At 49.4% G+C, this 26,494-nt stretch overlaps 2 protein-coding genes across 8 annotated transcripts in view; both read right to left on the reverse strand.

Annotated features, from left to right (window-relative positions):
- KMT2D (lysine methyltransferase 2D) overlaps positions 1–10,223 on the reverse strand; it is a 40,186-nt gene extending 29,963 nt beyond the window's left edge. For 5 of the 7 annotated variants that reach the window (XM_081060893.1, XM_081060894.1, XM_081060898.1 and 2 more), the window contains exons 1-11: positions 8,894–10,223; positions 4,520–4,605; positions 4,139–4,265; positions 3,730–3,953; positions 3,495–3,604; positions 3,173–3,335; positions 2,669–2,834; positions 2,454–2,568; positions 2,155–2,312; positions 1,804–1,949; positions 76–1,665 (exon numbers count right to left, since the gene is read on the reverse strand). In XM_081060893.1, coding sequence (XP_080917019.1) covers positions 76–1,665; positions 1,804–1,949; positions 2,155–2,312; positions 2,454–2,568; positions 2,669–2,834; positions 3,173–3,335; positions 3,495–3,604; positions 3,730–3,953; positions 4,139–4,265; positions 4,520–4,568 — 2,848 coding nt within the window. In that variant the 5' untranslated portion in view covers positions 4,569–4,605; positions 8,894–10,223. The remainder of the gene's footprint in view (positions 1–75; positions 1,666–1,803; positions 1,950–2,154; positions 2,313–2,453; positions 2,569–2,668; positions 2,835–3,172; positions 3,336–3,494; positions 3,605–3,729; positions 3,954–4,138; positions 4,266–4,519; positions 4,606–8,893) is intronic. The other 2 variants (XM_081060896.1, XM_081060895.1) reach the window with 1 other exon arrangement.
- Positions 10,224–13,137: 2,914 nt separating this feature from the next.
- RHEBL1 (RHEB like 1) lies at positions 13,138–25,888 on the reverse strand (the record flags this gene model as incomplete). Its single annotated transcript, XM_081058962.1, has 9 exons — positions 13,138–13,200; positions 13,343–13,636; positions 13,773–13,869; positions 14,198–14,245; positions 14,445–14,501; positions 14,590–14,672; positions 14,954–15,021; positions 16,030–16,158; positions 25,744–25,888. 9 exons carry the CDS (start codon positions 25,886–25,888, stop codon positions 13,138–13,140), a joined length of 984 nt encoding a protein of 327 aa, XP_080915088.1.
- Between the last annotated feature and the right edge of the window lie 606 nt (positions 25,889–26,494).

Raw genomic sequence — 26,494 nt, forward strand, 5'->3', positions numbered from 1 at the left:
ATGGGAGGCTTAGATTAGATGTACGATTAAGAATTAAGACTGTCTCAGAGTAAGGGGGTACTAACATCCCCTTACCTGGTGGCATCAGCTGAGGTGATAAGGATGGCTCCCCAGATGGAGACAACGGCAGCTCCTCAGGCAGAGGGGACAGAGGGGGTTCCCCAGGCTCAGACAGGGCCGGTTCTCCAAGCAAGGGGGATAAGGGTGGCTTCCCAGGTGGGAGGAACAAGGGCAATTCCTCAGGTGCAGGGCATAGGCCTGGCTCCTCAGAGGGCTCTTTAGGTTGAGGGGACAGGCATGACTCCTCAGGCTGGGAAGACAGGTGAGATTCCTCAGGCTGGGGGGACAGGTGCGATTCCTCAAGCTGGGGGGACAGGTGCGGTTCCTCAGGCCGAGGGGACAGGCACAGCTCCTCAGGCCGGGGGGACAGGCGCAGCTCCTCAGGCCGGGGGGACAGGCGCAGCTCCTCAGGCCGGGGGGACAAACGCAGCTCCTCAGGCCGGGGTGACAGACGCAGCTCCTCAGGCCGGGGGGACAGGGGCAGCTTCTCAGGCACGGGAGAAGGCTGCGGCTCCTCAGGCATGGGGGACAGGCGTGGTTCCTCAGACAGGGGGGGCAGGCGCAGCTCCTCAGGTGCGGGGGATAGGCATGGCTCCTCAGGCCGGGGGGACAGAAGCAGCTGCTCAGGTGCAGGGGACAGGCGTGGCTCTTCAGGCCGAGGGGACAGGTGTGGCTCCTCAGGCATAGGGGACAGGCGCGGTTCCTCAGGCTGGGGGCAGAGTCTCGGCTCCTCAGGCAGTGGCGACAGGGGTGATTCCTCCAGGGGTAGGGACATGAGCAAATTCTCCGGTGGCGGGGAAGTCGGTGAGTCTTCGGGTGGTGGGGATGTGGGTGAGTCCTCAGGTGGTGGGGAAAGGCGTGATGCCTCAGGTGGAGGGGACGTGGGAGATTCCTCAGGTGGTGGGGACAGGGGAGATTCCTCAGATGGTGGGGCCAGGCGTGACACCTCAGGCAGGGGGGATAGGCGTGATACCTCAGGCGGGGGAGACATAGGTGAGTCTTCAGGTGGTGGGGACATGGGTGAGTCCTCAGGTGGTGGGGAAAGACGTGATGCCTCAGGTGGTGGGGACAGGGGAGACTCCTCTGGGGGAGGAGACAGGGGTGATTCTTCAAATGGTGGGAACAGACGAGATGCCTCGGGTGGTGGAGACATGGGTGACTCCTCAGGTGGAGGGGACATGGGTGACTCCTCAGGTGGTGGAGACAGGCGAGATGCTTCAGGGGGTGGGGAAGTGGGCAACTCCTCAGGTGGGGGGGACAGGGGAGACTCCTCAAATGGTGGGGACAGGGGTGGTGCTTCAGGTGGTGGGGAAAGGGGTGTCTCAAGTGGGGGAGATGGGGGTGACTCCTCCGGTGGAGAGAAGGGCGACTCCAGTGGAGAAAAAGGTGACGACTCAGGTGGGGGAGACAGAGGCGACTCCTCAGGCGGTGGAGAGAGGGGTGATTCCTCAGGCGGTGGGGACAGACGCGATGCCTCAGGCGGTGGGGATGTGGGGGATTCCTCAGGTGGTGGGGACAGGGGCGACTCCTCAGGTGGGGGCAGCAGTGGCATCTCCTCATTTAGGGGGGCCTCCAACTGGGGCTCAAGTTGGGCCCCTGCTCTCCCTGCAGACATAACAAACTATGCTCCTACCTAGCTCAACTCTACTCCACAGGAAGTGCAGGGTCTGGGGCAAAGCAGAAGCTGTCCCTCGCCGCAGAATAGAAGGGGTTTACTTTCAGGGACCCTCAAATCCTACTCACCTAGTGGTTTGGCTTCACATTGCAGGGGCCCCGGTTCCTTGGGTTGCATAGAGGTCGCGTGCCCACCCTTTGGCTGCCTTTGGCATGCAACGTACAGAGCATCAGGCTCGTCAGTGGGGGGATCGCCAGGCTCTGGGGGTGAGTATCTACAGAGGGTACAAGGGAACAGATACCGTGGCTCTCATTAGCTATCAACTCCGAGAGAGCACACTGGGGCAAGGCATACATGCTTTGGATTATACAGCCCACCTTAAGGCTCTCCTCTCAAAGTCATCTTACTTTAACATGGCCCCTGCCAATCTCAGTAGTTCCAATCCCGCAGCCCAATCTCTTCTGGTCCACAGCACGTACCTGATACAGACAGCAGCACGCTGCTCAGCAACAGAACTGATAGGCTGTTCTCCCTGGGCTTTGTGACAACGATAACAGAGCGAGTAGTTCTCAAACCACTCAGAGTTGGGATTCAGCTCTGCTGAGCCTGCCCCACAGGCCCGGCATACCCGGCATGCCTAGGGGAAGGGAGAAGGCAAAACAGACATTGGTCAGACAGCAGAGATTGGAGGGGAGCAAGGGACTTGTCACAGGAGAGAAACTCTGGATGTTGTAGGAGGCAGAGTTAGGGAGAGTTAGGCAGGATCAAGGACACTCACCTTGCATTTCCAAGAGTGAGCAGGCAGTTCCTCCATAGGTGGTTTTAGGCAGAAGGTATGGTATCCTTTGTCACACGTCTCACAGACCAACATCTTAGAGTCATTCCCAGGTTTCCTGCAGGGGCACAGGGCACATAACAGGGTCCTCCCTGCCCTCATTTTCAACCCTAACCTGTACTTTGCCTAAGGCTTCACTCCTGCCCTCCCATTCTTACCTGCAGGCTTGGCACACTTTGCATTCAGGGCACTGCCAGCCAGCACGCTTTCGGGCAGTCAGAGCAGTGTCCAGGCAGGCCCCATGATAGTGATGCCCACAGCTGGTACAGAAGAACAGGTCACACAATTCCCCCGGCCCCTCACACACTGCACAACGAGCCTCCTCTGCAGTAGGAAGGGACAGAGAATACAGGTCAGCTATGGATTCGTTGCAGGAGTTAGCATAGAGCTGTCTACATAACAGGCAGTCCATGGACCAAAATGAACAAATAACAAATAGTTACTGAGTGTCTGCCTAATATAGACCAGGCATTGTTCTAGACATTGCAGACACTATGGTAAACAAGACAGGCAAACCCCCTGCCCTCTCAAAGTTCACACCTATTTTAGTGGAGCAGACTGGCAGTATAAAATTAGACTTCGATGAGTGGTCTGCAGAGTACAAAAACCCTAGGCACACTTTGCCCCTCATGGCCCGATGTCCAAAGTGCAGGACTTCTCACCCAGATGTGCGGCACCCTCACTATGCTCCGGGCATAGCAGCTGCAATGTTTTCATGGATAAGAAGGAACCGCTGGCAGTCGCACAGGGGAAGTGGTAAAGCCGTGGACATCCGGGCGAGCGGCAAGGAATGGAGGCACCGAGCCTGGTGCAGTGGGAGCAGCGCTGCCAGGGTAGAGACAAAGCCTCAGTGCCCGTGGGCTCACTCTAGAGCAACAGGTCAGGTAGCAGCTCTACCCCAGTAGGCCCACTGCCCTCCTCATTCTACCCTGACCTGAGAAGCCAACCAGCGCGTTGCCTATGCAGCCCCAGCCCCAGCCCCACCTGTGAGATCCCTGAGAAGATGGCCTTGTCCACACCACATAGCTCTGGGCCCTCCTGCCCCCATACGCCGGCCGACCATGCAGCACACCAATGGTGAGCCCAGCAGGACCCTGTGTAGGAGGAAAGACGTACACAGAAAGGGAAGAATTAACAAAAAGATGATCACTGGCTGAGGACCACCCAGCCCAGACCTCCTTTCCTGCCCAGGTCAGTTACCCACCTCCCCAATACTTACCTCCAGGTTCTCCTAGCTGGGCAGGTGTCAGGCCCTCAGGGAAACCAATCTGTGACAGGTCCTCGCTGGACAGCGCTGCCTCATTGGGCCCTGGATTTCCCCCAGGGGACACCACTGGACACCGGGGCCAGTCAAATGGCAACTCAAAGCGCCGTAGCTCCCGCTGCCCATGCAGACTAGGCTCCCCGCAGTTACAGAGAGCACAACGCCGTGCTGGACCCCCACTGTGGACATACACAAGCATCAGCACCATGCCGGGACCCTGCCCACAGGCACCCCTGATTACCCCATGATTTAATATTCTATGCTTCCCAAACACTCATTTTCCTAAATATTCCTCCTTCAAGCCCAAGATTCTCAAGTCAAATCCTCACGTGCCCTTATACTCTCAGTTTCTCCAACTAGTTACCTGCAGTCCTGGGGAGGCTCCTGAAGCCTGGGACCCCCAGAACTGGGCACAGAGACCTCCGCCACATGTGGGTTGGGAAGGTCTGGCTCAGTGGCACCTGACTCCTCAGAGGCTGCAGGTCCATCAGCTGAATGAACAAACACAGAAGCATGCATCAGCCATCGCCCATTATTTAATACCACTCATCAGACCTATGAGATTACCCAAAAACCTTGGTGGATCACAGTGATGGCATTTTGACTTTTGTCCCAAAGAACAAAGTCCTTCAATTACCTGTCTATTAGACAGACTTAGCTCTTGTCCTTGAGCCAGGACCAGAAATATAAGATTGTCTGGGAAGAGCAGAAAGCTGCCAGCAAACTCAGAATTTGTTCCACTCACCTGCTGGTTCTGAATCTTTATCCTCACCAGACGGCTTCTGGCTGTCCATCCCTCTCTCCGACTGGGCAGGGCCCTCTCGGGGAGACCTGTCAAAGTTAAAAGAGATATCTAAATGTCTAGTAAGTCTCTCCACTAAATACTTTTCCCAAAATCCTAGCAAGAAGACAGTTAATGACCCTACAGAAATCAGAGCAAAGCCTTACCTACAAACTCCTATACTAACGACAAGAAAAATCCTTCTCCCTAACTCTTATCCCACTGCCTACTTCTTCCCCAGATAAACACATACCCTCTTCTCCCACTCTGGATTCTCAGAGAATCCACTCCCCTTTCTCACTTCTCACCTCCTGCCTAAGAGTTCCCAGGGCAATAGCATCCAATTAGAAGCAAATTCAGTTCATATCTAATATTGCCTTTTGCCTCATGCCTGAGTTTTGGGCTTCTGATGGGTCCCAACCCTGCGCTGTTTCCTCAGGTCTCAAGGCAGCTATTGAAAGGTCTGTCAGTGTCAACCCATGGGTAATCATAACCCAAGAAGTCTGCGTGCAGCTGAAATCCCTCTCTCAGAGACCTGAGTCTAGGGTCTTGCAGGATGTAGAACACATTACTAGAACTAAAGTCCAGCTATGAATGGATCTCCCCAACCTCCATTGGTTCCAACCAGGACATCCCAAACACAACAGAGAAAACTCCCCAACTTCCACCCACTGCTCATCCAAATCCAGCCCAGGCCTACTCCCTGGACCCTGCAGTGACTGATCTCAGGATTTCACCCAGACTGAAGTCCTCAGGTCGTTGCCCTTAGCAACGCCAACTGCCCTTCCTCCTCAGATATCCTTAGAAGTTAACAGAAGTGGGCCTTAAGAGTTACTGAGCATGTGTAGCCAGGCCTGAGGCTAGGCATGCTGGGAGTTGTAGTCTCAGGAAGCACACTGCCACTGGAGGAGTTCTAAACTGGGCAGGACACAGCAGAGCAGAGTAACTTCCTTCCTCTTCCGTCAAGCAGGGTTTCCACACGCACTATGGGGGTGGGGGTAATGGGCCCCTCTTCTAAAATATGCCTGCCGATACCAGAGCCAAATGAAACACTTATAACTTAGGTATAAAGTTATACCTAGGAAGGTTGAGACCCACACCTTTGGGCATATTTCCCTAAACCTCAGAGGTAACTAAGCATAGTCCAAAAAAGAGAGAAGTAAAGAATAAGAATTACAGACGTGAGGAAGAGAAAAAGGATCCTACAAAAGGGAGAAAGGGATAGGTGCCAACAGCTCTTAATGAAAGGGGTAGAGGCTTAAGCAGAGAAAGTATAGTGTTCCAGAGAAGGTGGGGGGGGGGGAATCCCTAAAACAGAACTCTAAATAAAAGTTTGAAAAGTTTCTCGCTCACCTTTTCTACTCCTTTTGTTTAACCAGAGGGACCGCACCAACCTCAGTAAGGACAAGCCCCTCTTCCCAAACCAACTACTAAATAACTTTGTCAGCCACTTGGGGTTGAGTAACTGGGACAGAGGGAACCCTCAGAGGTGCCCAGGATCAATAAATCAATTACCTAAGAACCACAGTATTAGTCCTCCTTCCCTGAGCTCACTTCATTTCCAGAAATTGGTAATGAGCCTCTTGTGACATGTCACAGGAAAGGAAATTTTATTTTACTTTCCCCCCACCTCACACTAGCAGAATCTACTAGATTGGGAAAACAAAGTATCACATGATACCTGTTACCTCCATTCCCAGATCATCTCTTTCCAAAACCTACCACACAACTACACCTGAAAGGAAAGCAAGGTGGTCACCTGGCCAGCCCACAGGAAAGCTGCTCTGGAACTTCAAGGGGCCCTTAGAAGCCACCTATGGGAAGCAGGGTCTGGAGGTCTGAGCACCAGCCAGGCCCCTCTTCCTATTTAGTCATTCAAGGTTTGACCACACACAGAAGGCTTCAAGTTTCCTAAATATGTGAATCTTACTATATGCCCACAAAGATCCTCTGCCCGCTCTGCTCTCAAAGTTGAGGCCAAAGGAGTCACAAACAGCAAGAAATAAAAAGCAACAGTGATAATGCAGTAGGTGGGAGGAGGGCTGCCTCACACAAGGCCAGAGGGACAAATTCCTCTGCCCTCCCCCGAGCGCAGCCCTCTCAAGCGGGTAAGGCTGGCACTGCTTGGGGAGGTACAGAAATCACCTTCTTCCAGCCTTGGGAGACAGTACCAATATCCTTCAAAGTTGAAGCCTCAGTCATGGAGCCATGGAATATGAGCGATCAAGAAGTAAAGAGCAGACTGACTTCCAAGCTGTACCAAAAAAATCTAGGGACATCTCCAAGAAGCCTGGGCCCCAGTTCTCTGGCCCTGCAGTCTAGTACCTGCACCCCAATGCTAAGTCCAAGCTGCCAGGCCCCTGAATAGGTCCAAACGAATAAAGACCATACATTACCCTGTCCCATCATTCACAGCCAAAACATACACACACACACACACACACACACACACACTGTCCCATCATTCACAGCACACACACACACACACACACACACACCCCAAGGGCTTTTTTCCCTAATTCTAAACTATGATAATACCTGGCCAGAATTCCTTTGAGGAACTAGAGATTCCAGAGAAGTATAGATCTAGGGAGTAAAACTGTGCTGGCTCCCCTTAGTCCTAGGTCTAAGAGGCTCAAAACAGCAAGGAATAAAGCAGGGAGTCATCTCAACTCACTCTCCTCCCTGCCTCTATCCCAGACCAATAGCCTTAACTCCATTTTCCCAGCCAAAGGGGAAATGGAGGCTTGGAGAGGTGAAAGGCTGAAGCAGGCCCTTGAGTGAACAGCTCTTCTGTAGGACTCAAGACTTCCTGGTTCCCAGCCTGAGACTCAAACCACACCTCTCCCCACCCCCATTTTGGGTCAGCCCTCCAGGAAGAATCCAAACGGCAACACTGGCCTGTAGACCCTCCTGGACTGTCTCTGGGTCATCCTGGGGTCAGCCACAGCTAACAAGGAGAGGCCTCTCCTAAGGAAGTTCTTTGAGGACAGATGACAGGAGGGGCCCTCCAAAGGAGGCAGGTGCAGAAAGCCTGGGTGACAGCTAGCCTCACTCCACCACCCCTGTGCTACCTCTCACCTCAGGGTTACCACCCAGAAATCTTTCAGGGCAAAACCCCTATTTTCTCCTTTCCAAGACCAGGCTCAGAGATCCAGCCTGTGGGTATGTTGCAGGGAATGGAGTGAGGGGGCAAAACACACCAGCCAAATCCCTGCTGGGCAGCATGACAGCTGTGAGAGGGGCTGTCCCAGCCCAGAGGCCTGAGGTGTGAGGCTCATGCTTCACTTTTTGTACACTCACATGCACACCTATTCTCCCCAACACCTCCTGCCAGGGCTGGAAACACTGGCTTCTGCAGAAACAGCTCTGATCAGGTCATTCTCCTGGCTACCCTATTCTGCAAGGATGGGACAGAATCAGAGGGCCAGTTAACATTCCCTGATCAAAAAGGGTTAGAGAGGTCGAGGAGGGGCCTGCAGGATTGGCTAAGGACTTATGGGCAACCAGCTCTCCACAACAGGCTCAGAGAAAGCGGGAGACAAAAGCCATTTTTTGCAGCCCACATTCGCAGGGAGCAAATCTCAACGGCCTCCTCTATAATCCCCTAGAGATTATGTCCATCCCGAGAGGAGTGGAAGTAAAGCAGGCTAAGACAGCACTAGGCCTCGCTGGGGTCACTTTGCCAGGCAAGGGTAGTTTAAAGTTGAACAGTAAGGCCAGAGCTGCCCCCAGCCCCGCCTCCTTCTTGCCCCAGCCACCCCCTTCCTTGCACTAGTCAGTTTCCACACACTTTCTCCTTTCCACAGTGAAGCAAGGCCTGGTGAGAACCTAGGGTTGCTTGATTCTCCCAGAGACTGCTCTGGGTGCCTGGATGGGCAAGAACAACCTTAAAGTGCAACCTGGCAGTAGGTCTGTGGCACCCTACCGCACCACCGCCCTCACCGTCCCCAAGTTGTTCTGTTCCCAAGGCCCACAGGGAACCCTGAGGGAGAAGCAGCCGACTGGGATTGGTGCTGGCATCAGGGCCCGGGTCCTTGTTTAGTAGAGCTCCCCCCAACACAAAAATAAACAGGCAGACAGGCGATCTGGCCAGGTTCCCAAACTCCTGTGGTTCCCTGAACCCCCAGTCTTTAAAGAGGCACACCCCAAGACATCAGGCCTCAGTTCTGTGCCCGCCACTGGCTCAGGTTCCCTTGACAGACCCTGCCAAAGGAACCCTTCTCAGCCCTGGCACCCCGTTCTCCAACCCAAAGGCCAGCTCTGGCCAAGATAGTCCATCTGGCTATGCCCCCAGTCCAACCCTTTCTGGGCCTTGGCCGGGCGCACTTCACTCACCTCTTCACAAGGCGATCCAAAAATCCTCATCCGAGAACATGGCCAGAGCCCGGGCCGCTCCCCGACCTCCAACCGCCAGAGCGATCACAGCCGCCCCCCGCACGGGGGGGCTTAGGGGGACCAAGAACGGTAAATCCAGGTCGGAGTGGCCACCCTCCTCTCCAAAAAAAACAGCAAGAAGCCAAAGAGGGGTTCTCTGCTTCGGGTTCCAGCAGTTTAGGTTTCCATGGACAGCCCCAGGGCCGCGAATCCCGAGCGGACACAAAGAGAGCACCGGCGGCTTTGATCTTGGGCGAGCAGGCTCCGCATCCGCGTCGTCGGGCGGCCTCTGAGTCCTAGGGCCGGGCCAGCGCCCCGGCCGCCCGCGCCGGGCTCGGGTGGAACGTCGAGGCTCTCCAGATGGAACGTCGAGGCGCCTCCCCAGCAGCCCGGAAGGAATGCCGCGCCGCCCCGCGCCGGGCCCGGATGGAACGTGAGACCCTCGCAGGAGCGCCGAGCCCCTCTGCCCGCCCGGGCCGGCGCCCCGGGGCCGCGCGAGCTACGGCGACGAGGAGCCGGCGGGGCCGCGGGGCTGAACCTGACACACACCCAGCGCCCGGCTCCTCGACCCCGAGCGTTCGCCCTCGGCGGCTTCGAGCCCCCCACCCTCTGCTCCCCCCGGGGAAGGGAGGAGGGTAGGTGGGCGAGGAAGAGGAAGGGGCGGGCGGTGCGAGCCCTCTGCCCGCTCCCCTCCGGCCGCTCCAGGCCCTGCGCTCGCCTCCCTTCCCCTCTGGCCTCGGGAGCTGCCCCGCCCCCGGCCTGGCCGGCTCTGATCGGAGGCACCCCCTCGACCCCCGGCTGGCTGTGATCGCGGGGGGCCTAGAGGTGCATGGCCCAACCCCGGCTCCCGGCGCCGGGGGGTCAGGAAACTGAGCGGAAAGTGGGGAACGAGGCAGCCATTTGCAACCGGAGAGGAAAGTAGTGCAGCGCGGCGCCGCTCCGCCTCCCCCCCTCCGCCTCCTGTTCGGCCGGTAGGGTGGTTCCTGCGAAGGGGCTATTTCCTGGCCCGAGATCTCGGCAGCGGTCGTGGAGATTCAGGAAGCCTCCGGTGCGAGGTCCGGGGGGGGCGCTTTTGCCTGGGGAACCCCACTCGAGAAGGGGAGAAAGAAGAAGACGCGGCCCTATTTTGTGTTGGAGCGGAGCGGCGGAGTGATACGGCCCTCTCGGAGGAAAGGCTGTGACTCTGCAGTTCTACGCACACGCTCCGGGATCCCTCCGCCACGCGTTAACCCCGACGGCGCCGGGCCGGCCGCTGGGCAGACACGTGGGAATGAAACCCCCCTCCTCTTCGCCCCAGCGCTGGAACTGCCTTCTTCGCCGCCCGGCTAGAGAAATTAGGACTCCGATCACTTTCTAATTCCGTTCCCTTGGAGTTATCGGCCCCTGAAACTTCAGCTGCTCCCTTTCCTTGGCCAGGGGCAGTCTTTCCCGGGAGGGAGATGGAAGAAGAGCCAGGAGATTGGTCGCTGCTCTGCATCCTGGGAACTGGAGTCCGCAAATGGAGAAAGTGAGGCAAGGCGCCTGGCGCTGCAAAGGGTGGGTTCTCGCCACGTTCGGGGGCCCGAAGAAAAGCGGAACGAGTCGTTCCTTCTGATTCTCAAAACCCCTCGTGAGGAAAAAGGACTGTCAGTGACCTCCTTCCCCCTTTCCCCCCCCACAATGACCACACACTCCCCCCCCCATCAAAACAAATGTAGAGTTTGGCTTCCTTTCCTCGGTGCCCCCACCCCCAGTCTTTCCGGATCTTCAGGACCTGTGTCCCCTTTTAGTAAACAAAGGAGCTGTACCTTGGAGCCTTGCTGCTACCTGGCCGAGTACTGTTAATCTAGACAAGATCCCAAACCCTGTGCCTGGAGGTAGCCTCCCCCCCCCCTTCCCCCAGCCCCTGCCCTTAAGTCCGGATGAGGAGTGGAATGCCTTTTCTGCTTTAGCTGTACCCAAGGGATGGACAGGAGGAAACAAATTAACTGTGTTAGATACTTTATATATTCTTAGTTATTCCTCACCTTCGTTATGAATAACAAGGAATTATGTCCATATTACAGATGACGAGATTGAGGCTAAAATAAGTAAAATTGCTCAATGAACCGCCTCTAGTGAGAAGTAGAGCCACGAATCAACCATGGCTGTTTTTCCTGGGATGATGATGATGATTTTTTAAGGAAGATGGGGAGAAAGGCAGGCAACTAAGGTGCAGGGCCATTTTTGTTGGGTAGGTTTACAGTGCTGTCCAATAGAACTTTCTGCAATAATGAAAATGCACTATAGCTACACTAATATGCACTATAGCTACACTATCTAATGTGACTTAGCTACATGTAGCTGTTGAGCACTTTGAAATATAGGTGGTGCAACTGAGAAACTTTTTCATTTTAATACTAAATTAAATAGCCATATGTGACTTGTGGCTTCCACATTGGACAGTGCAGAAGACCTAAATCCATCCTGGCCAGGGTCAATATGAGGGATCAGGACTAGGCAAGTCCTGTGCTAACCACACACTGACATCATGTGCCCTGAACTGATCATTCAGGCCTATTTCAGCAAAAAGTTCCAGCAGCAACCTCAGACCTGTCCCAGCTATAGTGGAATAAGTAAACCAAGAGACAGAAGTTGGAAAATGGAGGGCTCCTCCCTATTCTGCACCTGAAGACAGGCAAACTCTCACCAGAAACCTCCAATAAGTAAAACTGCCCAATGAACCACCTCTAGTGAGAAGTAGAGCCACGAATCAACCAGAAACCTCTCACCAGAAACCTCCAATAACACTATAGCCACCATTTCTTAAGGGTTTGTCATGTATGAGGAACTGCTAAGCATTTCATATATCACCTCAGTTTAATTCTCACTTCACCCCTATGAAAGTTTAATTATAATTCATAAATGAGAATCTGAGGCTCAGAGAGGTTAAGTAACTATACAAGGTTACACAGCCAAGTGAAAAAGTATTCCAGCTCAGCCATTCACCACTATTGTTTACTGCTATCAGGCCTTGAGATTGCTTGATAGGCTTCTAGAAAGCCTCAGACATTTGTAAATCTATCCCAGACCTCATGGAAATGGCAGCAGGAGGGTAGGTACCTATATGAGTATTCCAGGTCAGATGTACAAAAGGACTTAATTTTAATGTAAAGAGAGACGGTGGTGACAACCCTAAAGAGACTCCTAAACCACTGAGATTGCTTTTTTGATGTTTCTTCCAGTATCCCTTACTTCTCTTTAGATTTTGGATCAGAGATGCAAAAGCAGTTGGCAGGACTTTCAAAAACCGGCATGATAAACAGTCATTCCCAACTGTAAGCTCAACTAGCCTGGAGCCAGGCACTAACAAGGTAACAGCTAAAAATCATACTAGATTTTGTCTAGCCTCACCAACTAAGTGCATTAGAGTTAACAGAATAACTCAGTTTCCCCAGTTGGCAGGAGAAGTCTATGCCCTGACTGTGAAGAATACCATTCAGAAAAGTCCTTGGAGGAGGTATTTGACCAATTAGGGCTGGTGGCGGGTGGGGAGAGAAGACACAGAAACTAGAGGTATATAAGACTCTAGTCTCAAGCCTTCCTAGCTGAAATATCCATCTTCCTACTGAGGTAGTAGGTAATAGGAAGCAATAGCCTTGACACCTAAAAAAGGGAGCACAACTCCAAAGGTGTGAAAAGTATGAAAAAGTCACCGCAAGTATGAAAAGAGCAAAGGAAATCCATTTTAATGAAAGGCACTGGGACATGGGTGTATGGGGGGATTGGTATATATCACAGGCATTATTTCTTACTTTACTCACAACTATCTTAGACAACTTTCACAACAGTTTAGTCCCTGCCTCTACACTCCTCAATTCTTACATCATTAGGAATAAGGGGCTTCCTTCCTCTTCCCCAAATCCTACCCACTCTCTGAGTTCCAGCAAATGCCAAGGCCCAGGAGACAAGCTAGGTCAGCAAGAGGCAGCTGGCCGCTAGAGGGTGGTGTTTCTGTAGTTAAGGGACTCTTGAGAGCTACGAGCTTGGATGGGAGTGGCAGCCAACTGGTACCTGTACAGGGAGGGCCCAGTAGAAAAGAGCTGAGAAAGGCAAGTACTAAGTCTTAGGGTAAAGGTCCTGAATGAGTGAGGAGTAAGGAATAGGAATGAGGTAAGAGGAAAGAAAAGGAAATATTGGCCCTGAACTCTCCCCATATACAGAGAAGTCAACGATAAAAAGATTTCTCAGTTTATTTGCATATATACGTTGTCACCCCAAGGAGTCAGCTCCACTTCTATAGTCCCCAGCTCCCTTCACCCAGCCAAAACCCAAAATCTACATAGGAGACTAGGTCCTGAATAAACAATGCCCAGAATTCATATTGCAACCCTGCAAGTTATAAGAATTCATTTAGCAAAAGCAGAGAGCTGAGGCCAGAGCCCATGAGACATTCTTGCCCCTTTGTAAACATTGACAACCAGGCCACTGACGTGTGGGGAAAGTGTGTAAACATGAGGGTACCATATTGTGTGCCCAGAGGGCCAGGAACACAGCTGGCAACCATACCTGTGAAGTCCTGAGGACCTGCCCCCACTGGAGCCTGGCCAGTGCCAGAGGCAGATTCCAGGCAGCTACCCCATGCCTGAGGGCTCCCATGAGACGGCAGTGGTGTTCTTGCCCATAGGAGGAGCTCTCCACATGGGCAATCTCCTGGATAATTTTGGTGAAGATGCCTTGAGTGAGCTGCAAGGGATAGAGATTCAGGGCAAAAAAGTCAGTTTACTGCCAATAATACCATCCAGCTCCGAGGTGTATACTCCACTCCCCCACCATCCCCACCACCAAGCAGTGCCACAAGAAAACACACTGCCACCCCCACCATCTTCCTAATCTTCCAGCCCAGACCTGATTCCTTGAGCATAAATGTCGCACCCCAGGTCTCTGCCAGCTTCTTCCCTTCAACTGCCTGGACCTCCCTAGAAACAAACTCGAGACATGAAGATGCAGGACAGTACTGTCCCCATGTTCTCTGCAAAATCTTTATAGAGTCTAGACTTCTAATGCATCCCACTTCGAGGTTTGGAAGGAGGGTTGGGAAGGAGAAAATATATTAAAATAAGCCTAGAACTGAGGCTTGAAATATAAAATTATAGCTTTTGCAATAGGATTATTTTGTCTTAACCTTCAAGTTAGACATGGAAGGAGATGAAGTGACTTGTTCAAGTCAGTGCACAGAACTAGAGCCTGACTCATTCCTAGCTCAGCTCACTTTCTTTCTCCTTGAGCTGCGAGAGATTTCCATACCTGTTTGGAGACAGATCTGCCTTGCTCCCCACTAGCACCACCAGCAGCCTGTGAGGCAACAGCAGTTACTACAGGATCCCCTCCAATTGCCCATAGATCCCAACCTCCACCTTGGTGCTGGGCAACTCCCCGTCAGACCATAGGGAACCTGTGTGCTGGCCTCCTCCCTAACTTACATCAATATTGCCCTCTGCTCTCTCCTGCGTCTCATGTCCACACTATGTCTTTATCCCCCAGGCCCACTTAACGGGTTTCCCCATGGCCTCCATGCAGCTTTTGGTACAGACTCTCAATGACTTGAGAGCTAGAAACACAAGAAATAGAGCTATCATCTTATTCTGGGAAGCCCTTAGATCCTCGCACATCCTGCACTCACAACCTTGGCCACTTACCTATGTAGAGAGGTGCCAGAATATACGAGAACATAACCACGGACCCCAACGATGAGTGAATAGGGCAGAATGCTGTACTCATCCTGACAAGAAACAGAAACACCAATACCTAAATACACAACACTCAGATAGCAAAGGTTGGTGGGCTGCATTTTGGGGATCCTCCCTGGGGCACTCCCTACTAGAGTTACTTCTATTCAACAAGTATTTATAGAGTAGCTCCAATGAGTGCTGCACACTACTAGATGCTAAAATGCTTTTCTTTTAATTCTGCTTTACAGCTGAGCAACAGAGGCTACTGGACGTCATCTCGCAGCACTGAACTGCCACGTTTATTAATAGATACCCTCCCCCAAATTAGTACCTGCCCTGCTGCATCCACCAGTTGTAGGTGACACTCGTCTTTGCGGAGAGTCACTATCTTGCTGTAAGCTGAAAAGGAAAGAAAACTTGACTGTGATGTGCCTTGTAGGGCTAGCGATGTGTGCCCCCACACATTCTTAACACTGGGAGTGACAAAGATGGACCAGGTCCAGGGAACTCTCCAGGACAGTGGAGAGACAATGTTAAGGTTTTTATTGTCTACATCTACACCATTCTGGACTCAGTATCTTACAAAATCCACACTAGTTCCACTCATAGCACAGGATTGCTAGAGAAGAGATTAGATGTAATGTCTAATAAAATTGTCTAATTAAATCATCCCCTTGAAACCAGGACAATCCCATCATGGGGTCAGGTGGGGTACCAAGCCCTCCCTGCCCCACCCCTAGGGAGAAGTCCACTCACTCTTCTCCACTGTACTAGGATCACAGCCTTCCAAGAACTCACCCTCCATAAACTGATGTGCCAAAGATGCCTTCCCTGTGGGAAGCAGTGGTAGTTGTATCCAAATCAGCTATGCACATTCATATCTCTGTCTTTTTGGGCTGCGGCCCAGGACAAAAGGGGGCCCCAAATTAGCAACCTAGCCTGTGAGTGCCCCAGGCAATGCTTTCCCTTAGTCTAGTGGTGGCCATGGGTCTTCGCACCTTGGCCACCAGACGCATTCTGTAGCACGGCAGGAAGCCTTTCCCCACCCCTGGGAAAATCCGAGATTCTCTAGGATCGAGTCTGCTCCGCACCTAAACACCTGCGACTTGTCCCACACAAAGCGCGCCCTGTCATCAAACGCTGACCCCACCCCTACACCCCAGAGTGACGCTGGAGACTACTCTGGTTTTCCTGCAGCCAAGCCTACGTTAACCCTTACGTGCTCCCACTTCCTGCAGTCCTCCACACACTACCACCACCCGTCTTTCCTCCATCCTTTCAACCCTCGGTCTCCATTCCCATTCTAACGATGCCACCATCCTCCCTGGGTCGCGTTCCCGCGGCAGCGCGCCCCCTCTGGTCACAAAGCGGCGGTGCGGCGGTGCTTTCCCCAAGACCGAGACTCACCTACAGAGCGGTATCCAAGGATAACCACCTTCCTATGGAGCACTAGCGGCCTGGCAGGAGCAGGCCCCGAAAGGGCTTGCAGAACCGCGGGCTGAGAGAGCCCTAAGAAGAAGTCAGGGTGTAGACAGGCTCAGCAACCGGTACAGAAAAGTCACTTAGGCGAAGCTGCCAGGGGCAAGCTAGAGAGAAACCAAAACAAGCGCCGCGCCCGGAGCTGGCCACGTGATCACAACACAGCAAGACTAAAGCAAGGGAGTGGCGCGTGGGGAAACTACAGAGCCGCGCGGCTCGGGGCTCCGGACTCCGCCCCCAGGCCGCTCGCCAATGGTCTATTAGAAAGGATTAGGGCGGGGCCACCAGCAGGAGGGATGGGTGGGCCTCACGTGGAGAGGGAGAACTAGGAGCTGCGCACGCGCAGACTAGAGCCGGTTCATTCATAAAGAAACAGAAAGAAACCCGGGGTCCTAAAGGTGTTTGCGCATTTGCAGTCTAGTAGAAGTGGCTGAGAAGAATCCTGGTTGCAAAGTACCCGTTGTGGCTGGGCTGCAATTTCTGGTCAAAACCTTCTAAGTCTCCTTTTTGCAAAGTCTCTGGGGTCCTTGGATAGGGAAAAAAAGGCCAAAGTTCTAAATTATTCCCTCCGCTTCCCCCAGTCTTCAGCCCCAGATCTAACTTCGGAACTGCAATTCTTATTCTTGGAAAAATTATTACAATTTGTGGCTAGGTCAGTCTGCGGTTTCGCTGTCATCATCGTAATCAATGCATTTATTTATTCAACAAATTGTTATTAAGCATATACTATACGTTCCAGGCACTGCTCTAACTTTGGAGATAGAGTGATGAACATGACAAAGTCTCTGCACTCACGAAGCTGAAAACCTAGTTGGGAAGAAACAAACATAAAGACAAAGAAATATTAGATATAATTAAGTGCTATAAAAGGTGGTGTGATAAGAAATGACCATTTATAAATTAGTGATACTTCCTCTCAAGCACCATTTAAAGTTTAAATTTTAAACTCAGGTCTGAATGACAATAAGGAGCCAGGCTAGCAAAAGATTCCCATAAAGAATCCATCAATGCTATGGCGCTAAAATGGAAATAAATTTGTTAAATTCCAGGAAAGAGAGAGAGAATGAGAAAGAGAAAGAGAGGCCAGGTAGCCTGAAGCAGATGAAGTCTAAGAGACAGGCAGGGATCATGTAAAGGAGTTTGGGCTAATTCTAATATCTAGAAAGCTGTTGATGATATTTAAGTTGGGGCAAGACATGAACTGAATTGTGTTTCTAAAAGACCTCCCTAGCTGTGGAGAATGGATTGGGGTTTGAAGGGGACAGGAGCAAGAGGGGAAGCAGGGAGATCAGCTAGAAGACTGTTATTTGTATAGTCCAGGTCAGAGAAGAGGGTGGCTTGATTAGAGTGATAGAGATGAATTAAGTAGAGAATTTGGGATGTTTTGAGGGTGAAGTCAAGCTGACTTGCTGCAGGATTGGATACAGGAGGTGAGGGAAAGAAAAAGAGAATAAAAAACACCATACCAGGTGCATTTCATAGTTACTTCATTTAATAGTCACAACAGCCCCAAGGTTGAGAAGTAGTATTATTCATTCACCCATCAACAAATATTTATCAAAAAACCATATGTACCAGGTACCTTTCTAGGTGCTGGGAAGAGAGCAGCAAACAACACAAAGTCATTGCTCATAAGGAGCAAGTAGTCTTTTGGGAGAAGACCAACAATCTACAAGTAAACAATAAATATGTTACAATAAAAAATTAGCAATGGGGAAAAAAACCAAGATATTAATGTGCTAGAGAGTAATTTGGGGTGTGATACGTGATACTCCTTTTTTTTTCCTTTTTAATGTGGTATTCTAGAAAGCCTGAGGAGGTGAGACTTGAATTATCACCCTTATCTTACAGATGTGGAAACTGATACTTAGTCCTACAGGTAGCGCACAGAAGTTATTTCTTATGGAAGGCCCTGATGAGGTGGGTATTTAGGAGTTAAATTATACTAGAGAACAGACTTTGTAAAACTATAGAACCATCTAATGCTTTTAAAAGTCTAGATCTACGAAAGTTGTTTCAAAGAGCCATTTCTAATTCTGGCCTCAGGAACACAAATACGTTTTCTTCTGGGTAAAAGAAGTTCCTTTTACCTTTTGGTAAAAGAAGATCCAACATCACATATTGCTATGTCTCAAATATCTGAGACAAAATAAAGATGAAGTGCTCCCAGGAAACTATTTTAAGTATCTCTATGAAAAGTGATCAGCAATTTTATATTGGATAAATGGGCCTGAGCGAGGTTGGTAGTGATTCCAGACTGGGTTTTAAGCACAGTAGGATAGAACCAAAAACTGGATTCAATAAAAATGTATTCATCTACTTTGTGCCAGGCACTCTTATTATGTGTTTTATGCACACTAGGGATATAAAGATAAATAAGAGATGCTTTTTATACTGTTTGTCTTTCTGCTCTTTTCTACTCAGATTTGTGTCCAAGAGGCAGACCTTGCGTCCTGAATCCCAGTGGGGTTCAGCCAAAGGGGAGCACACACAGAAGATCAGATGGAGGGAAGACAGTTTCTGTGTTCCCCACCGAAGGTCACAGCACCTCTCAGGGCACTCCCCCCACATGCACTCACAGCTCTCTGGTTCTATTTCCATAATTCCCTCCCTTGTGGTTTTCCCTACACCCTGCCCTCCCCCTTTGTAAATAGTCTCTATTAAATCATCCTCAAATTCTCTTGTTTTCAATCTGGGAGAAAGCAAAAGGGCTAAGACACAGGGCTTTCTCTTCTTGTGGCTTTTAAAATACATATACAGGAAGAGAAGATCTCACAGGATATTTTCAGCGACATCTCCTTGGACAAAACTATATCATGTGGGCATCTCGAGTTGCAAGGGAGCCTGGAAATTTTAGTATTTTATTATCTACCCTCTATAGTAAAGGAAGGGGAAAAAAGAGGAAATTAGGAATAAATGTTTAGTGAACAAATCTACAATCTCAGGACCAAGATATTTGTTAATTAAATATCAATCACCTGAAAAAGTGATGCCTAAATGGTTACTTTTTAAAGATCACAGATATACAAAGATCACCATTATAAGATCAAATAAAGGAAGTAAACCATCCTAATACTAGGAAAATGGGCTTGGAATAAAATTTCTAATGACAACATCACATATTGCTATGTCTCAAATATCTGAGACAAAATAAAGATGAAGTGCTCATGTCAGAGTATAAGTAACTAGAAGCCTGGAGGAAGAAAACATTCTTCAAAAAAGAAAAGGAAAGAAAAAAGGAAGGAAGGAAGGAAGGAAGGAAGGAAGGAAGGAAGGAAGGAAGGAAGGAAGGAAGGAAGGAAAGGGAAGAAATTTTATTGATTCTGTCTGAAAGGATCAGAGATTTCACATGGTAATTGACAACTGAGCTGGGCCTTAAAGCTTGAAAAGACCCTAGGGGAAAAAGCAAAATGCTAAGGGAGAGTGAAAACATAGTGTGTCTGGAAATACAGAGCAGCCCCTGTACCTGGAGCACTCTATGTGTGTGGGCCGTGTGGAAATTAAGGCTGGAAATTAGACTGAGATCAGATCAGGGATAGCTCTGAGTGCCAGCTTGTGCAAAATAAGTACTTGATTCCAAGGATTTAAGTGGGTCACAAGGAGGGGTAGGGGTCTGGGTTCCGAGACTGCAGTCAGAAACGATAGCTCAAATCACAGAACCACGACAGTCAGAGCACTGTGGCAATTGCCACTAAGCACTAGACACTGCAATTTGCAGACCGATGCCCGATACTGGAAGCTGGAAGGCACTGCTGGTACCACTGGCACTGTCCACCTTGGAACTCCATCTTTCTGCCGGCAGCCAGAACAACAAACATCTACCTGTTGTCCTAACCATTTCTTAATATAATTTTGTCTTCTAATCTTTTGTTTGATAATTTTCCCTACTATAGCATTCAAAGGTGTATCATTGAGTCCTTGGAGGAAACAGATTGCACACTCACATGGGGAACTGAGGAGAATATAATGAAAGATGTAGACGGTGAAGGAGAATTTATAAGAGTAGTGAAGCATTCTGAGTCTGGCATCACTGGGGAGCTACAAGAGGTGTTGTTGTGCAATTTTAATGTATGGGAGGAAAAACCATAGCTACAGTGCCAAAACTATGAGTTCGTAAATATTTTTGCTTGGAAGAAGCAAAACATACTAGCGGAAAGAGCAAGGACTTTGTAGTTAACCAGATCAGGTTTCAAATCCTGGCTTATTCACTATGTGGTCTCAGGCAGGTTACTTAACTACTCTGAGCCTTAGTCTCTCCTCTATGAAATGATTAGAAGGAGTTACTGGGTCCAGAGAGAACAGGAAAAGAGGATAATTCAGGAGTGCAGATGAGAGATGTTGTTGGCAGAGATAAAGAGATGGCAGTGAAGATGGAAAGAAAGGACAATTTCAGGAAATATTTATAACTCCTTCTAATCCACTATCCACTCAGTAGCTAGAGTGACCTTTTGACAACCCAAATTTGATCAGGCCACTCCTCCAAGCTAAAACTTAATTAATTTAATCTATTTAAATTACTGGGGTGTTCCTCCAGAAAAACATCAAAAACCCCTAGCATAGAACAATGCCTATTAGTACTTGTAGGGACTTAATAAATATTTGTTGAAGAGAGGGAGTCAAGTCTCTGGACCTGGGAGGAACTGCCTTGTCCATTTGTGTATTAATTTGCCTTGTGTGAATTTCAGAGCACCTCCTTATTTCCAACCTCTTAGAAGCACCTCATTGTAACCTCTGGCATCTCTTATGAAGTGATTTCCTCAAGGTTACACAGCTGGTGCATAAGCACCAAATAGAATATACAGCCCTATTGTTCTTAGCTGTAGAATCACAGTTAAGTGAGAAGCAGTCACAGTTTAACAGTGACAACCATTAGGATGATGCTTGATCCTCCTGCAACCCTCCCACCACATTTCCAGGCCTTGGTATACAGTCTTTGAGAGATAAAGGAAATCCACCTCCTCACCCCACCAAAGAAGTCCTTTCATCTTTAGACAATTCTAACAGTTATTGAAAATCAGACATTTCAAAAAATAATCCATTCTAGCCAGTTCATCAAAGGCTAGAGAATGAGGAAAAGGAGGTTGTGTGTGAGAGAGATCCGCGCTCTCCTTCTTGTGGTGGTCCTGAAGTGTCTTGGGCCAGCTGCCTCCAAGAGAAGAGGAAGGTGGGTGATTTTGGCTTCAGCTTAATTCATGGAGAGACTCATAATATCTAGTCTCATGGATTCCACGAGATACTATAGACTAGCCAGGGACTAGAACAAGGGAGGGATGTGTGTGGAGGAAATGGGATTAATCCCAGCTCAAATGTTGGGTGGAATCCCAGCTGCTGCAGCTGCTGAGGGCTTAACCAGCTGTTCCCTGGGCAGCTGCAATGTTCAGCCCAGACCTGGCTCTCAGGGTGGCAGCTCTGTCTCAGCATAGGGCTATTAGCTCCAAGCTAAGCCCAGGCTCTGCTGAAAGAATCTCTGGAAAGCAAAAGAGAAGAGCAGAAAAATAGCCCCCAGTTCCAAAGACTTCTGTTTGGATATCATGTGGTTTGAAATCAGACAACTGTGTTCTTAGGTTATGTGCACCCAAAGAGAGAAGTTGAGAGATGGTTTGGGTGTAGGTTTGAGAGAACAGCAAAGAGAACAAGTATCACTTTGTGGATGAAAAAGGGGGTTCTATGAAAAGTAACCTCACAGGGTGATCTGATCATAAATTCCTAACTGGGCAGGTCAGGGTTGGTAGTCATGTCCCAGGCCTATAACTTTTTTAGTGAACAATATTTAAGCAAGCTTTGTCCATTGTTCTTGTGCATCTAGGTTAACACACCTTTGAGAGGCCAGAAGTAATACCCCTTGGAAAGCATCACCAACCTTAAGAGAGCAGATAAATTTAACTATCCTGTAATCAATCCCACCTTGCTTCCTCCCCCCTTCATACAACTTTCCTTATGTTCCCTCCTTAATTTCAAATGCATAAAAGAAAACTGCAAAACTGTTATTCTTCTGAGCATTTGAGATCTTGCTCCCCAGCATATGTCATCAGTTGGGCTGAAATAAACTCATAAAAATTCTCTACAAGTTTGGACATTTCTTACGCCAACAATCTTCAATTCTATTCCTATCCTCTCCCGTCCTGCTCCAATTTCCCTACACTGCTCCCCACCATCTGCTCCCATGATACTGTGTGTGGAGCTAGGGGCATTTACTACTTGCGATCAGAACTAGAGAAACTCATGTGCTCAGATGAGGACCAACTAACCTAGGGATAAAGACGACCCAAAAAGCCCACCCAATTGCCAACTTCCTTTTTAAAACTCATGTTTGATTTTTTTTTCCTCCTCACCTGCTTCCAATTCCACAATTGCTTTTCTTCTTTAGGACCAAATTGAAAATCCTCAAAGTGGATCATCTCTCCCTCTCATTATACTGAACTTGTGGATGCTCCTCAGATTCATCTTACTCTTTCTCAACTCCAAGCCTTTGCACATGCTGTTCCTTCTGCTGGAACAACTCTTACACATCTTTCAGGTCTCAGCTTAAATGTCCTTCCTCATCTCTTTCACCACACTCAACGACCTTCCAACCACTTTCGCCTGTCTTACCAAATGAACTGTAAGAGCCGTGCTCAACTTGACTGTCCTATCCCGTGGCACAGCACAATATTTGGTAGAGTGTAGGCACCCAGTAAAACTTGATTTGAGATACCCTCCTCTCATGGGAGAGGTTCATTTGTATACATCAACAAAGTCACATATAGAGACAATAGCAGAGAGGGAAGGGTTTGAATGTGCTAATTGGCTACAAAATCCCCCACAGGGAAATACCCTGACCAGCCATCACCTGCCTTCTGTAAACAGCGTCTTTAGCCTCCCAGCCAGAGCAGAAGGCTTCCTTCAATAGAGCAGGGACCGCAAAAGCAGTCCAGAATAAGCATGTCAAGGTTCTAGGTCAGAAATGCTGGTTACTCAAGCAGAGTTGATTGTTTTCACTAAGACCCTGTCTTAGCACTAGCCTCTCCTTATTTCAAACATTTCTAGAAGCTTGTGTTCGTCTGCTAGGGCTGTCATAACAAAATGCCATAGACTAGGTGGCTTAGACATCAAACATTTATTGTTTCACAGTTTTGAGGGCTAGGAAAATCCAAGATCAAGGTTCTGGGCAATTTGGTTTCTGCTGAGAACTCTCTTCCTGGCCTGCAGACAGCCGCCTTCTCACTATTGTCCTCAGATGTCCTTTCCTTGGTGCATGTGAAGAGGGAGAAAGCAAGCTCTTCTTATAAGGAAATTAACATGATCAGATCAGGGCCCCACTTTTATAACTTCATTTTATAACTTAATTACTTCCTTAGGGGCCCCATCAGCCACATAGGCATTAAGAGCTTCAACATATGAATCTTGAGAGGGCACATATTTTCAGTCTGTAACAAAGCTCAACTCCCTTCTCCTTTAATCCAAAAAGAGCTTTCCGTGTGGGTGTACCAGTCTGCATGTGTTCCCACCAGAAACCTGTACCTGTGTAGATATTTCCTTAACTGAGGACTGGGTAGCTTTGGTTAGGGAAGCTAGCCATCCAAGCAGGAGGAAGACGAGACAATGAAAAAGAGAGAGAGAAGTAACTGTCAGAATGCTAGGACTTATTAGTGGCTTGAGAAAGGAGATGAGGAAGAGTCCAAGACAGCTTAAGACACCTAGGATGTAGTCGCATACATCACGGCGGTCGTATTTCTTGTTATTCCTACTCCAGTTCCATCACTTACTGGCTATGGTAACTTGGGCAAGTGATTTAAACCTCTCTGCCTCAGTTTCCTCATCTGTAATACAATCTCACAGGGTTATTATGAGGATTAAATGAGAATGCGTGTAAAGTGCTAGACCAGGGCCTGGCATGTCATAATTCTCAGGAAGCATCAACGACGTATAGTTATACTTCCCCATCTCCCGCCCTAACCAGCTTGTACGTCTTCATCCCAGATTCCAAGTCCTTGCCGATGTTATTTCTGCCTGGAATGCCCTTTTTGGTCTCCTCTACCTACACATGCTTCACCATCCTATCCAGGTCCTACTTTCTCCACAAGGTCTTCTCTATACTACTATGACATTTACTGCCTATTCAACTCACCCTGATTTAGTACGATGTTGCTATGGTACTTAATCATCTTTTATACCTTTATGTCTGCTTCTCCAGGGAACGAAGCTGTTTCCTAGCCTTTTGTGTGTTTTTCAGTGCCTCACACAGTGCTACACCGTAGACATTCAGTAAATCCTGCCTAAAGGAAGGGGAGGAGGTTCAGAATTCTGGGCAATGGAAAGGTCACCTGGACCTTGAAGCAGTGGTTTCAACTCTGGTTTCCTAGTATGCAGAGCTCTTGCCAGGATTATCACAAAATGCTCTGCAAATTCTCAAAACAAGAGTACTCAAAACTACACATTAGTTCTAAAACAAACCCAATGTGTCACACAGCAACTTCGAGGAAAGGAGTGTTATGAAATTAAACAATTGCGGCAACATAACCCCTTCAAAAAGATTGGGAATCATTAGTAGTGCTCCTAAAGGTGTGGTCAGGAGAGAGGCAGACAGGCAGCAGAAAGCGGCAAAGGTAGTGAAAGATGAATGCAGAGCATACAACGTATTTACTGAGTGCTCCACACTGGGCACATGCGATACCTCCTGTCAGGAAGTATCATTATCTACAGGTCAGCAGGACTTCAAAGCTATGCCCTTTTCCCAGTCTCCATTGCCTATGTTGTTGACAGAAGAGGTGCTGCAATTAGAGTTGTTGTGTGGCCAAGTGAATATGCCCTCCTGGTCAGCTTCATGGAGGGGGTGCTCTTCGCTACTTGCAGGCAGATGATGGATTTTTTTAGGCAGCTGGGAGGACCTCCATAGGACAAGGACAATGAGGGATAGAAACAGGGGTATGTGTATGAGAGGTGAGCCTCAGGCCAGGGCTGATAGGATATAGTTTAAGGAAAACCAATTAGTTCCCCCTGCCCAAGTTATGATTGGTATATCATCTAGAAGGTGATAGGAATCAGCACCATTATGGTTTTATGGTGTAAGAACTTGTTCTCGGCAGGCCATTAAGTAAGATATACCAATACCTGGGCAGAGTAGTAAACACAAGGACCCCATTAACATAGGGAGACGAATTAGTTTATCAGATTAGTCATCACTTGAAGTGACATGACTGGAGTACATCAGCAGCTGATGGAGGGTGACAAGGGCAGGTTTAGAAACAAAGTAGGAAAGATCCACAGCTTGCAGTGCATTTCTGGGATGACAAGAGGCACCTGATGTAGATTGAGGGCCATGTTGGGTGGAAGGACACTACAGGTAAACTTAGCCCGCTTCCCAATGTTGTCTTTATCAAGCACTACCTGGAACCCTAAGTATGCTTTCACCTTGAGACACTGAACTCAAGGGTCACAAGGGTGAAGGAGGTGAAGGGGCAACCGGGATGTACCTGGAAGTCTGGACTTCTACAGGCTCCAGCTATAGTAGTTGCAGCCTGTAGTGGCTTCCAGGAGCTACAGAGCTAAATCAGGCACTAGACTTGCATAAATGCCAGTTTGGAAAGGCTTTCCCAAAGGTGGGCTCCTCACCAGGCCCTGATACCTGTGGCTCAGCCTTTCAACCTAAGAAACCCCAAGCACCATCTCTCGCCTCCTTCAAGAAGGCTCCTTTGCGCAGGTCCAGTCCACCCATTCCAGTAGTTCTGTAGTAGTTATATGCAGACTTCCGTCTTTCGGAGAGGTCGGCTCTCCCAACCTCTAGGTCGTGCAAGGGCCAACTGTACATATCGGTAGCTCTCTTTCCTCTGGTCTAGAAGGGAACTGATCCTGAAGTTCCTGAAGATCCTGAGGACCACCAGAGGGCGGTGTATAGCAGGAACCAGCTGCTGGGAAAACTGCGCCTACAGGGAAGGGCAGAGTCCAGGTGGTACCACCAACATCTGACCTACCCCCAGGTCCTAAACACTCCCCTTCCAGTGCAGGCCAACTACCTTACGGCTTCCATTCCTAACTCAGGGGCACCTGCCCGCCTGGATTCCAGGTGTCTGCTGTGTTGGAAGCCAAAGATTCCAGAAACACCCAGGCCAGGGAAGCAGAACCGGCAATAATGGGAGAGGGAATTGGGAGATGGCGGAGGAAACCAGTAGAAACAACAACCGAGACAGGCAATCAATCAGGAAGGGCGGTCGGGTTGCAATACCCATAAGCCCTTGCTTGGAGAGCCTATTTCCTCCATACACCAGGGCTGAATTTGTTCTCCAGGAGCAGCCCTTCAGGAGGAATAGGTTCCAACCTTCTATCCAGGTTCTTTATCTTGACCAAGAATGTATGGGGACTATCAGTTATGACTTAACTGGTTTGCCACGGGTCACAATTGGTCCAGTGACATCCC

The sequence above is a fragment of the Rhinolophus hipposideros genome, assembly GCF_964194185.1.
Source record: "Rhinolophus hipposideros genome assembly, chromosome: 9".
Lineage (NCBI taxonomy): Eukaryota > Metazoa > Chordata > Mammalia > Chiroptera > Rhinolophidae > Rhinolophus > Rhinolophus hipposideros.